At 56.0% G+C, this 12309-nt stretch overlaps 1 protein-coding gene across 1 annotated transcript in view; it reads left to right on the top strand.

Annotated features, from left to right (window-relative positions):
* The window catches only part of LOC147110263 (interleukin-21 receptor-like), a 107064-nt gene that overhangs the window by 35692 nt on the left and 59063 nt on the right, over positions 1-12309 (top strand). Inside the window, 1 exon segment of the mRNA XM_086000050.1 lies at positions 3971-4167. Within this exon segment, the coding sequence (XP_085856176.1) occupies positions 3971-4167 (197 nt within the window).

Here is a 12309-nt window from a genome sequence, read left to right as displayed (position 1 = left end):
GTCGGAGGGGCGGTACTGAGGGAGCACTGCATTGTCGAAGGGGCAGTACTGAGGGATCGCTGCACTGTCGGAGGAACAGTACTGAGGGAGTGCTGCACTGTCGGAGGAACAGTACTGAGGGAGTGCTGCACTGTCGGAGAAACAGTACTGATGGAGTGCTGCAATGCCGGAGGGGCAGTACTGAGGGAGCGCTGCACTGTCGGAGGTGCAGTACTGAGGGAGAGCTGCACTGTCGGAGGTGCAGTACTGAGGGAGTGCTGCACTGTCGGAGGGGCAGTAGTGAGGGAGCACCGCACTGTCGGAGGGGCAGTACTGAGGGAGCGCTGCACTGTTGGAGGAACAGTACTGAGGGAGTGCTGCACTGTTGGAGGAACAGTACTGAGGAAGTGCTGCACTGTCAGAGGAACAGTACTGAGGGAGCACCGCACTGTCGGAGGGGCAGTACTGAGGGAGTGCTGCACTGTTGGAGGAACAGTGCTGAGGGAGTGCTGCACTGTCGGAGGGGCAGTACAAGGAGTGCTGCACTGTCGGAGGGGCAGTACTGAGGGAGTGCAGCACTGTCGGAGCGGCAGTACTGAGGGAGCGCTGCACTGTCGGAGAGGCAGTACTGAGGGAGCGCCGCAATGTCGGAGGGGCAGTACTGAGTGAGTGCTGCACTGTCGGAGGGGCAGCACTGAGTGAGTGCTGCACTGTCGGAGGTGCAGTACTGAGGGAGCGCCGCACTGTCGGAGCGGCAGTACTGAGGGAGCGCTGCACTGTCGGAGAGGCAGTACTGAGGGAGCGCCGCAATGTCGGAGGGGCAGTACTGAGGGAGCGCTGCACTGTTGGAGGGGCAGTACTGAGGGAGCGCCGCACTGTCGGAGGGGCAGTACTGAGGGAGCGCCGCACTGTCAGAGGTGCAGTACTGAGGGAACGCCGCATTGTCGGAGGGGCAGTACTGAGGGAGCGCCGCACTGTCGGAGGGGCAGTACTGAGGGAGCGCTGCAGTGTCGGTGGGGCAGTACTGAGGGAGCGCCGCATTGTCGGAGGAACAGTACTGAGGGAGTGCTGCACTGTCGGAGGGGCAGTACTGAGGGAGTGCTGCACTGTCGGAGGAACAGCACTGAGGGAGTGCTGCACTGTCAGAGGAACAGTACAGAGGGAGCACCGCACTGTCGGAGGGGCAGTACTGAGGGAGCGCTGCACTGTTGGAGGAACAGTACTGAGGGAGCGCTGCACTGTCGGTGCGGCATTACTGAGGGAGCGCTGCACTGTCGGAGGGGCAGTACTGAGGGAGCGCCGCACTGTCGGAGGGGCAGTACTGAGGGAGCGCCGCACTGTTGGAGAGGCAGTACTGAGGGAGCGCCGCACTGTCAGAGGGTCAGTACTGAGGGAGCATCTGACTGTCGGAGCGGCAGTACTGAGGGAGCGCTGCACTGTCGGAGGGGCAGTACTGAGGGAGCGCCGCACTGTCAGAGGTGCAGTACTGAGGGAGCGCCGCACTGTCGGAGAGGCAGTACTGAGGGAGTGCTGCACTGTCGGAGGGGCAGTACTGAGGGAGCACTGCACTGTCGGAGGGGCAGTACTGAGGGAGCGCTGCACTGTCGGAGGAACAGTACTGAGGGGGCGCCGCACTGTCGGTGGGGCAGTACTGAGGGAGCGCCGCACTGTCGGAGGGGCAGTACTGAGGGAGCGCCGCACTGTCGGAGGGGCAGTACTGAGGGAGCGCCGCACTGTCGGAGTGGCAGTACTGAGGGAGAGCTGCACTGTCAGAGGTGCCGTCTTTCGGATGAGATGTTAAACCGAGGCCCCGTCTGCCCTCTCAGGTGAATGTAAAAGATCCCATAGCACTATTTCAAAGAAGAGCAGGAGAGATCTCCTAGATTCCTCGTCAATATTTATCCCTCAACCAACATCACTAAAACAGATTATCAGATCATTGGGGGAGAAATTGGGTTGTTTGCGCCTCCAGTTAGCACCCGAAGCAAAGCAACTAGCGCCGGGCGCGGCGCCGCCAACACCTCCCGCGTGATGTTAGCGGCGGCACTCTGCCGTAGCGTCCCACGGCGCTGCGCCCCCGGCAATGACATCATCACCATGCGCAGCACCTCGCTTGCACCCCGGCCGTGATCTTCGGGAAAGCCCCCTGACTTACCGCCGGACGCCACGTCCGCCGGGGACAGGGGGGCCTACCTGCGGCCGGGGTCAGGGGGGCCTACCTACGGCCGGGGACAGGGGGGGCCTACCTGCGGCCGGGGACAGGGGGGGCCTACCTGCGGCCGGGGACAGGGGGGGCCTACCTGCGGCCGGGGACAGGGGGGCCTACCTGCGGCCGGGGACAGGGGGGGCCTACCTGCGGCCGGGGACAGGGGGGCCTACCTGCGGCCGGGGACAGGGGGGGCCTACCTGCGGCCGGGGACAGGGGGGGCCTACCTGCGGCCGGGGACAGGGGGGCTACCTGCGGCCGGGGACACGGGGGGCCTACCTGCGGCCGGGGACAGGGGGGGCCTACCTGCGGCCGGGGACAGGGGGGGCCTACCTGCGGCCGGGGACAGGGGGGGGCCTACCTGCGGCCGGGGACAGGGGGGCCTACCTGCGGCCGGGGACAGGGGGGGCCTACCTGCGGCCGGGGACAGGGGGGCTACCTGCGGCCGGGGACAGGGGGGCCTACCTGTGGCCGGGGACAGGGGGGGCCTACCTGCGGCCGGGGACAGGGGGGCCTACCTGCGGCCGGGGACAGGGGGGCTACCTGCGGCCGGGGACAGGGGGGCCTACCTGTGGCCGGGGACAGGGGTCTACCTGCGGCCGGGGACAGGGGGGCCTACCTGCGGCCGGGGACAGGGGGGCCTACCTGCGGCCGGGGACAGGGGGGTGTACCTGCGGCCGGGGACAGGGGGGTGTACCTGCGGCCGGGGACAGGGGGGCCTACCTGCGGCCGGGGACAGGGGGGCCTACCTGCGGCCGGGGACAGGGGGCTGTACCTGCGGCCGGGGACAGGGGGGCGTACCTGCGGCCGGGGACAGGGGGGGCCTACCTGCGGCCGGGGACAGGGGGGTGTACCTGCGGCCGGGGACAGGGGGGCGTACCTGCGGCCGGGGACAGGGGGGTGTACCTGCGGCCGGGGACAGGGGGGTACCTGCGGCCGGGGAGGCGCAATTTAAAGGCGAGGTGTGGGGCAGCCATTTTTGTAGCTGTCCGCCTGCCAGCACCTGCTTGCGCTCCCGTCCCCGGCCTCCTTTAACGCCCCCCCCCCCCGCCGTGCCGGACTCTTTTGCCGGCACTCCCGATCCCCGGGTGCCCAGCTGGGCCCCGGATCGCGCTGCGCAAGGCCCCTCCCCTTTAAGAAGGGGAGGAAGTCCTGCAATACCGCTGCAGCATGTAGCGCCGCGATATTGACTCTCAGCGCGCTCAAGAGGGACGCGGGGCACTTCCAGTAGCGCCCCTCTACCCTCTTGGGGTGCAATCATTCAATTTCCGGTGCGGGTGCGCTAATTTTTGCGCGGGGCACTACTCAATTTTTAGCCCTGGGTGTTTGTGGGATCTTGCTGTGCGCAAATTGGCTGCTGCCTTTCCTACATTACAGCAGTGATCAGACTTCAGAAGTACTTCATTGGCTGTAAAGCACTTTGGGGTGTCAGGTGGCTGTGAAAGGCGCTATATAAATGCAAGTCTTTCTTTGCTGACCATTTTTCATGTGTGAGTTTGGAGAGCGAGTGATCTCGGTGGTCACAGCCAGGCCTGGTGCTGCCCGCGCTCGAGGTCCACACACCTTCTAGCAGGAGACATTGGAGAGCAGTCAGGAGCAGAAACCCTGGGGGATGATTTCCTCCCCCCGGAGACGCCAGCTCCAGCACCATTACCACCTGTTGCTTGAGAATCCAACATTGCATCCGGAACCTTGCTGAGCTGTGGGGCTGAGAACCACACCCATTCCACAGCTCCCACAACCGACTGTCAATCGTGTGTCATTTCTTCCCCTTTCCCACTCTAGGCAGGACGACGAGATTTCCTGCAATCTGGCCATGACGTCCTGCTCCGATGGGCACAGCGATCTCACCGAGTACACCTGTAAACTCTACCAAGAAATAGGAATTACAATGGAAAACTACACCGTCAGTATCAAGACAAAGAGCAGAGGACTGGAGATAAGCAGCGAAACATGTCCGTACTTCGACACGGCGCAAAACAGTAAGTGTGAAAGCACAACAGGGTCAGTGCCAAATGGGACCGTCATCGCAAAGTTAGTGACTGAGGGAGGCGTCTTAGTGCTGGGGAATGAAACACCATTCGACATTTAGGCTGACCTATCAAACACTCCCAGGGCAGGTACAGCACAGGTTAGATACAGAGTAAAGCTCCCTCGACACTGTCCCATCAAACACTCCCAGGGCAGGTACAGCACAGGTTAGATACAGAGTAAAGCTCCCTCGACACTGTCCCATCAAACACTCCCAGGGCAGGTACAGCACGGGTTAGATACAGAGTAAAGCTCCCTCTACACTGTCCCATCAAACACTCCCAGGGCAGGTGCAGCACGGGTTAGCTCCAGAGTAAAGCTCCCTCTACACTGTCCCATCAAACACTCCCAGGGCAGGTACAGCACAGATTAGATACAGAGTAAAGCTCCCTCTACACTGTCCCATCAAACACTCTCAGGGCAGGTACAGCACGGGTTAGATACAGAGTAAAGCTCCCTCTACACTGTCCCATCAAACACTCCCAGGGCAGGTGCAGCACGGGTTAGATACAGAGTAAAGCTCCCTCTACACTGTCCCATCAAACACTCCCAGGGCAGGTACAGCACAGATTAGATACAGAGTAAAGCTCCCTCTACACTGTCCCATCAAACACTCTCAGGGCAGGTACAGCACGGGTTAGATACAGAGTAAAGCTCCCTCTACACTGTCCCATCAAACACTCCCAGGGCAGGTACAGCATGGGTTAGATACAGAGTAAAGCTCCCTCTACACTGTCCCATCAAACACTCCCAGGGCAGGTACAGTACGGGTTAGATACAGAGTAAAGCTCCCTCTACACTGTCCCATCAAACACTCCCAGGGCAGGTACAGCATGGGTTAGATACAGAGTAAAGCTCCCTCTACACTGTCCCATCAAACACTACCAAGGCAGGTACAGCATGGTTTAGACACAGAAAAAATCTCCCTGTACACTGTCCCATCAAACACTCCCAGGGCAAGTACAGCACGGGTTAGATACAGAGTAAAGCTCCCTCTACACTGTCCCGTCAAACACTCCCAGGGCAGGTACAGCACGGGTTAGATACAGAGTAAAGTTCCCTCTACACTGTCCCGTCAAACACTTCCAGTGCAGGTACAGCACGGAGTTAGATACAGAGTAAAGCTCCCTCTACACTGTCCCATCAAACACTCCCAGGGCATGTACAGCACGGGTTAGATACAGAGTAAAGCTCCCTCTACACTGTCCCATCAAACACTCCCAGGGCAGGTACAGCACGGGTTAGATACAGAGTAAAGCTCCCTCTACACTGTCCCATCAAACACTCCCCGGGCAGGTACAGCACGGGTTAGATACAGAGTAAAGCTCCCTCTACACTGTCCCATCAAACACTCCCAGGGCAGGTACAGCACGGGTTAGATACAGAGTAAAGCTCCCTCTACACTGTCCCATCAAACACTCCCAGGGCAGGTACAGCACGGGTTAGATACAGAGTAAAGCTCCCTCTACACTGTCCCATCAAACACTCCCAGGGCAGGTACAGCACGGGTTAGATACAGAGTAAAGCTCCCTCTACACTGTCCCATCAAACACTCCCAGGGCAGGTACAGCACGGGTTAGATACAGAGTAAAGCTCCCTCTACACTGTCCCATCAAACACTCCCAGGGCAGGTACAGCACGGGTTAGATACAGAGTAACGCTCCCTCTACACTGTCCCATCAAACACTCCCAGGGCAGGTACAGCACGGGTTAGATACAGAGTAAAGCTCCCTCTACACTGTCCCATCAAACACTCCCAGGGCAGGTACAGCACGGGTTAGATACAGAGTAAAGCTACCTCTACACTGTCCCATCAAACACTCCCAAGGCAGGTACAGCACGGGTTAGATACAGAGTAAAGCTCCCTCTACACTGTCCCATCAAACACTCCCAGGGCAGGTACAGCACGGGTTAGATACAGAGTAAAGCTCCCTCTACACTGTCCCATCAAACACTCCCAGGGCAGGTACAGTACGGGTTAGATACAGAGTAAAGCTCCCTCTACACTGTCCCATCAAACACTCCCAGGGCAGGTACAGCACAGGTTAGATACAGAGTAAAGCTCCCTCTACACAGTCCCATCAAACACTCCCAGGGCAGGTACAGCACGGGTTAGATACAGAGTAAAGCTCCCTCTACACTGTCCCATCAAACACTCCCAGGGCAGGTACAGCACGGGTTAGATACAGAGTAAAGCTCCCTCTACACTGTCCCATCAAACACTCCCAGGGCAGGTACAGCACGGGTTAGATACAGAGTAAAGCTACCTCTACACTGTCCCATCAAACACTCCCAAGGCAGGTACAGCACGGGTTAGATACAGAGTAAAGCTCCCTCTACACTGTCCCATCAAACACTCCCAGGGCAGGTACAGCACGGGTTAGATACAGAGTAAAGCTCCCTCTACACTGTCCCATCAAACACTCCCAGGGCAGGTACAGCACGGGTTAGATACAGAGTAAAGCTCCCTCTACACTGTCCCATCAAACACTCCCAGGGCAGGTACAGCACGGGTTAGATACAGAGTAAAGCTACCTCTACACTGTCCCATCAAACACTCCCAGGGCAGGTACAGCATGGGTTAGATACAGAGTAAAGCTCCCTCTACACTGTCCCATCAAACACTCCCAGGGCAGGTACAGCACGGGTTAGATACAGAGTAAAGCTCCCTCTACACTGTCCCATCAAACACTCCCAGGGCAGGTACAGCACGGGTTAGATACAGAGTAACGCTCCCTCTACACTGTCCCATCAAACACTCCCAGGGCAGGTACAGCACGGGTTAGATACAGAGTAAAGCTCCCTCTACACTGTCCCATCAAACACTCCCAGGGCAGGTACAGCACGGGTTAGATACAGAGTAAAGCTACCTCTACACTGTCCCATCAAACACTCCCAAGGCAGGTACAGCACGGGTTAGATACAGAGTAAAGCTCCCTCTGCACTGTCCCATCAAACACTCCCAGGGCAGGTACAGCACGGGTTAGATACAGAGTAAAGCTCCCTCTACACTGTCCCATCAAACACTCCCAGGGCAGGTACAGTACGGGTTAGATACAGAGTAAAGCTCCCTCTACACTGTCCCATCAAACACTCCCAGGGCAGGTACAGCACAGGTTAGATACAGAGTAAAGCTCCCTCTACACAGTCCCATCAAACACTCCCAGGGCAGGTACAGCACGGGTTAGATACAGAGTAAAGCTCCCTCTACACTGTCCCATCAAACACTCCCAGGGCAGGTACAGCACAGGTTAGATACAGAGTAAAGCTCCCTCTACACAGTCCCATCAAACACTCCCAGGGCAGGTACAGCACGGGTTAGATACAGAGTAAAGCTCCCTCTACACTGTCCCATCAAACACTCCCAGGGCAGGTACAGCACGGGTTAGATACAGAGTAAAGCTCCCTCTACACTGTCCCATCAAACACTCCCAGGGCAGGTACAGCACGGGTTAGATACAGAGTAAAGCTACCTCTACACTGTCCCATCAAACACTCCCAAGGCAGGTACAGCACGGGTTAGATACAGAGTAAAGCTCCCTCTACACTGTCCCATCAAACACTCCCAGGGCAGGTACAGCACGGGTTAGATACAGAGTAAAGCTCCCTCTACACTGTCCCATCAAACACTCCCAGGGCAGGTACAGCACGGGTTAGATACAGAGTAAAGCTCCCTCTACACTGTCCCATCAAACACTCCCAGGGCAGGTACAGCACGGGTTAGATACAGAGTAAAGCTACCTCTACACTGTCCCATCAAACACTCCCAGGGCAGGTACAGCATGGGTTAGATACAGAGTAAAGCTCCCTCTACACTGTCCCATCAAACACTCCCAGGGCAGGTACAGCACGGGTTAGATACAGAGTAAAGCTCCCTCTACACTGTCCCATCAAACACTCCCAGGGCAGGTACAGCACGGGTTAGATACAGAGTAACGCTCCCTCTACACTGTCCCATCAAACACTCCCAGGGCAGGTACAGCACGGGTTAGATACAGAGTAAAGCTCCCTCTACACTGTCCCATCAAACACTCCCAGGGCAGGTACAGCACGGGTTAGATACAGAGTAAAGCTACCTCTACACTGTCCCATCAAACACTCCCAAGGCAGGTACAGCACGGGTTAGATACAGAGTAAAGCTCCCTCTGCACTGTCCCATCAAACACTCCCAGGGCAGGTACAGCACGGGTTAGATACAGAGTAAAGCTCCCTCTACACTGTCCCATCAAACACTCCCAGGGCAGGTACAGTACGGGTTAGATACAGAGTAAAGCTCCCTCTACACTGTCCCATCAAACACTCCCAGGGCAGGTACAGCACAGGTTAGATACAGAGTAAAGCTCCCTCTACACAGTCCCATCAAACACTCCCAGGGCAGGTACAGCACGGGTTAGATACAGAGTAAAGCTCCCTCTACACTGTCTCATCAAACACTCCCAGGGCAGGTACAGCACGGGTTAGATACAGAGTAAAGCTGTCTCTACACTGTCCCATCAAACACTCCCAGGGCAGGTACAGCACGGGTTAGATACAGAGTAAAGCTCCCTCTACACTGTCCCATCAAACACTCCCAGGGCAGGTACAGCACGGGTTAGATACAGAGTAAAGCTACCTCTACACTGTCCCATCAAACACTCCCAAGGCAGGTACAGCACGGGTTAGATACAGAGTAAAGCTCCCTCTACACTGTCCCATCAAACACTCCCAGGGCAGGTACAGCACGGGTTAGATACAGAGTAAAGCTCCCTCTACACTGTCCCATCAAACACTCCCAGGGCAGGTACAGTGCGGGTTAGATACAGAGTAAAGCTCCCTCTACACTGTCCCATCAAACACTCCCAGGGCAGGTACAGCACAGGTTAGATACAGAGTAAAGCTCCCTCTACACTGTCCCATCAAACACTCCCAGGGCAGGTACAGCACAGGTTAGATACAGAGTAAAGCTCCCTCTACACAGTCCCATCAAACACTCGCAGGGCAGGTACAGCACGGGTTAGATACAGAGTAAAGCTCCCTCTACACTGTCCCATCAAACACTCCCAGGGCAGGTACAGCACGGGTTAGATACAGAGTAAAGCTCCCTCTACACTGTCTCATCAAACACTCCCAGGGCAGGTACAGCACGGGTTAGATACAGAGTAAAGCTCCCTCTACACAGTCCCATCAAACACTCCCAGGGCAGGTACAGCACGGGTTAGATACAGAGTAAAGCTCCCTCTACACTGTCCCATCAAACACTCCCAGGGCAGGTACAGCACGGGTTAGATACAGAGTAAAGCTACCTCTACACTGTCCCATCAAACACTCCCAAGGCAGGTACAGCACGGGTTAGATACAGAGTAAAGCTCCCTCTACACTGTCCCATCAAACACTCCCAGGGCAGGTACAGCACGGGTTAGATACAGAGTAAAGCTCCCTCTACACTGTCCCATCAAACACTCCCAGGGCAGGTACAGCACAGGTTAGATACAGAGTAAAGCTCCCTCTACACTGTCCCATCAAACACTCCCAGGGCAGGTACAGCACAGGTTAGATACAGAGTAAAGCTCCCTCTACACAGTCCCATCAAACACTCGCAGGGCAGGTACAGCACGGGTTAGATACAGAGTAAAGCTCCCTCTACACTGTCCCATCAAACACTCCCAGGGCAGGTACAGCACGGGTTAGATACAGAGTAAAGCTCCCTCTACACTGTCCCATCAAACACTCCCAGGGCAGGTACAGCACGGGTTAGATACAGAGTAAAGCTCCCTCTACACAGTCCCATCAAACACTCCCAGGGCAGGTACAGCACGGGTTAGATACAGAGTAAAGCTCCCTCTACACTGTCCCATCAAACACTCCCAGGGCAGGTACAGCACGGGTTAGATACAGAGTAAAGCTCCCTCTACACTGTCCCATCAAACACTCCCAGGGCAGGTACAGCACGGGTTAGATACAGAGTAAAGCTACCTCTACACTGTCCCATCAAACACTCCCAAGGCAGGTACAGCACGGGTTAGATACAGAGTAAAGCTCCCTCTACACTGTCCCATCAAACACTCCCAGGGCAGGTACAGCACGGGTTAGATACAGAGTAAAGCTCCCTCTACACTGTCCCATCAAACACTCCCAGGGCAGGTACAGTACGGGTTAGATACAGAGTAAAGCTCCCTCTACACTGTCCCATCAAATACTCCCAGGGCAGGTACAGCACAGGTTAGATACAGAGTAAAGCTCCCTCTACACTGTCCCATCAAACACTCCCAGGGCAGGTACAGCACAGGTTAGATACAGAGTAAAGCTCCCTCTACACAGTCCCATCAAACACTCCCAGGGCAGGTACAGCACGGGTTAGATACAGAGTAAAGCTCCCTCTACACTGTCCCATCAAACACTCCCAGGGCAGGTACAGCACGGGTTAGATACAGAGTAAAGCTCCCTCTACACTGTCCCATCAAACACTCCCAGGGCAGGTACAGCACGGGTTAGATACAGAGTAAAGCTCCCTCTACACTGTCCCATCAAACACTCCCAGGGCAGGTACAGCACGGGTTAGATACAGAGTAAAGCTACCTCTACACTGTCCCATCAAACACTCCCAAGGCAGGTACAGCACGGGTTAGATACAGAGTAAAGCTCCCTCTACACTGTCCCATCAAACACTCCCAGGGCAGGTACAGCACGGGTTAGATACAGAGTAAAGCTACCTCTACACTGTCCCATCAAACACTCCCAAGGCAGGTACAGCACGGGTTAGATACAGAGTAAAGCTCCCTCTACACTGTCCCATCAAACACTCCCAGGGCAGGTACAGCACGGGTTAGATACAGAGTAAAGCTCCCTCTACACTGTCCCATCAAACACTCCCAGGGCAGGTACAGTACGGGTTAGATACAGAGTAAAGCTCCCTCTACACTGTCCCATCAAACACTCCCAGGGCAGGTACAGCACAGGTTAGATGCAGAGTAAAGCTCCCTCTACACTGTCCCATCAAACACTCCCAGGGCAGGTACAGCACAGGTTAGATACAGAGTAAAGCTCCCTCGACACAGTCCCATCAAACGCTCGCAGGGCAGGTACAGCACGGGTTAGATACAGAGTAAAGCTCCCTCTACACTGTCCCATCAAACACTCCCAGGGAAGGTACAGCACGGGTTAGATACAGAGTAAAGCTCCCTCTACACTGTCCCATCAAACACTCCCAGGACAGGTACAGCACGGGTTAGATACAGAGTAAAGCTCCCTCTACACAGTCCCATCAAACACTCCCAGGGCAGGTACAGCACGGGTTAGATACAGAGTAAAGCTCCCTCTACAGTGTCCCATCAAACACTCCCAGGGCAGGTACAGCATGGGTTAGATACAGAGTAAAGCTCCCTCTACACTGTCCCATCAAACACTCCCAGGGCAGGTACAGCATGGGTTAGATACAGAGTAAAGCTCCCTCTGCACTGTCCCATCAAACACTGCCAGGGCAGGTACAGCACAGGTTAGATACAGAGTAAAGCTCCCTCTACACTGTCCCATCAAACACTCCCAGGGCAGGTACAGCACGGGTTAGATACAGAGTAAAGCTCTGTCTACACTGTCCCATCAAACACTCCCAGGGCAGGTACAGCACGGGTTAGATACAGAGTAAAGCTCCCTCTACACTGTCCCATCAAACACTCCCAGGGCAGGTACAGCACGGGTTAGATACAGAGTAAAGCTCCCTCTACACAGTCCCATCAAACACTCCCAGGGCAGGTACAGCACGGGTTAGATACAGAGTAAAGCTCCCTCTACACTGTCCCATCAAACACTCCCAGGGCAGGTACAGCACGGGTTAGATACAGAGTAAAGCTCCCTCTACACAGTCCCATCAAACACTCCCAGGGCAGGTACAGCACGGGTTAGATACAGAGTAAAGCTCCCTCTACACTGTCCCATCAAACACTCCCAGGGCAGGTACAGCACGGGTTAGATACAGAGTAAAGCTCTCTCTACACTGTCCCATCAAACACTCCCAGGGCAGGTACAGCACGGGTTAGATACAGAGTAAAGCTCCCTCTACACTGTCCCATCAAACACTCCCAGGGCAGGTACAGCACGGGTTAGATACAGCGTAAAGC

The sequence above is a fragment of the Somniosus microcephalus genome, chromosome 11 (genome assembly GCF_052327205.1).
Source record: "Somniosus microcephalus isolate GS21.2 chromosome 11, FLI_Smic_1.0, whole genome shotgun sequence".
Classification (NCBI taxonomy): domain Eukaryota; kingdom Metazoa; phylum Chordata; class Chondrichthyes; order Squaliformes; family Somniosidae; genus Somniosus; species Somniosus microcephalus.
The sequence above is the reverse complement of the archived record's forward strand: the minus strand, read 5'-3'. Positions and strand labels throughout refer to the sequence as shown.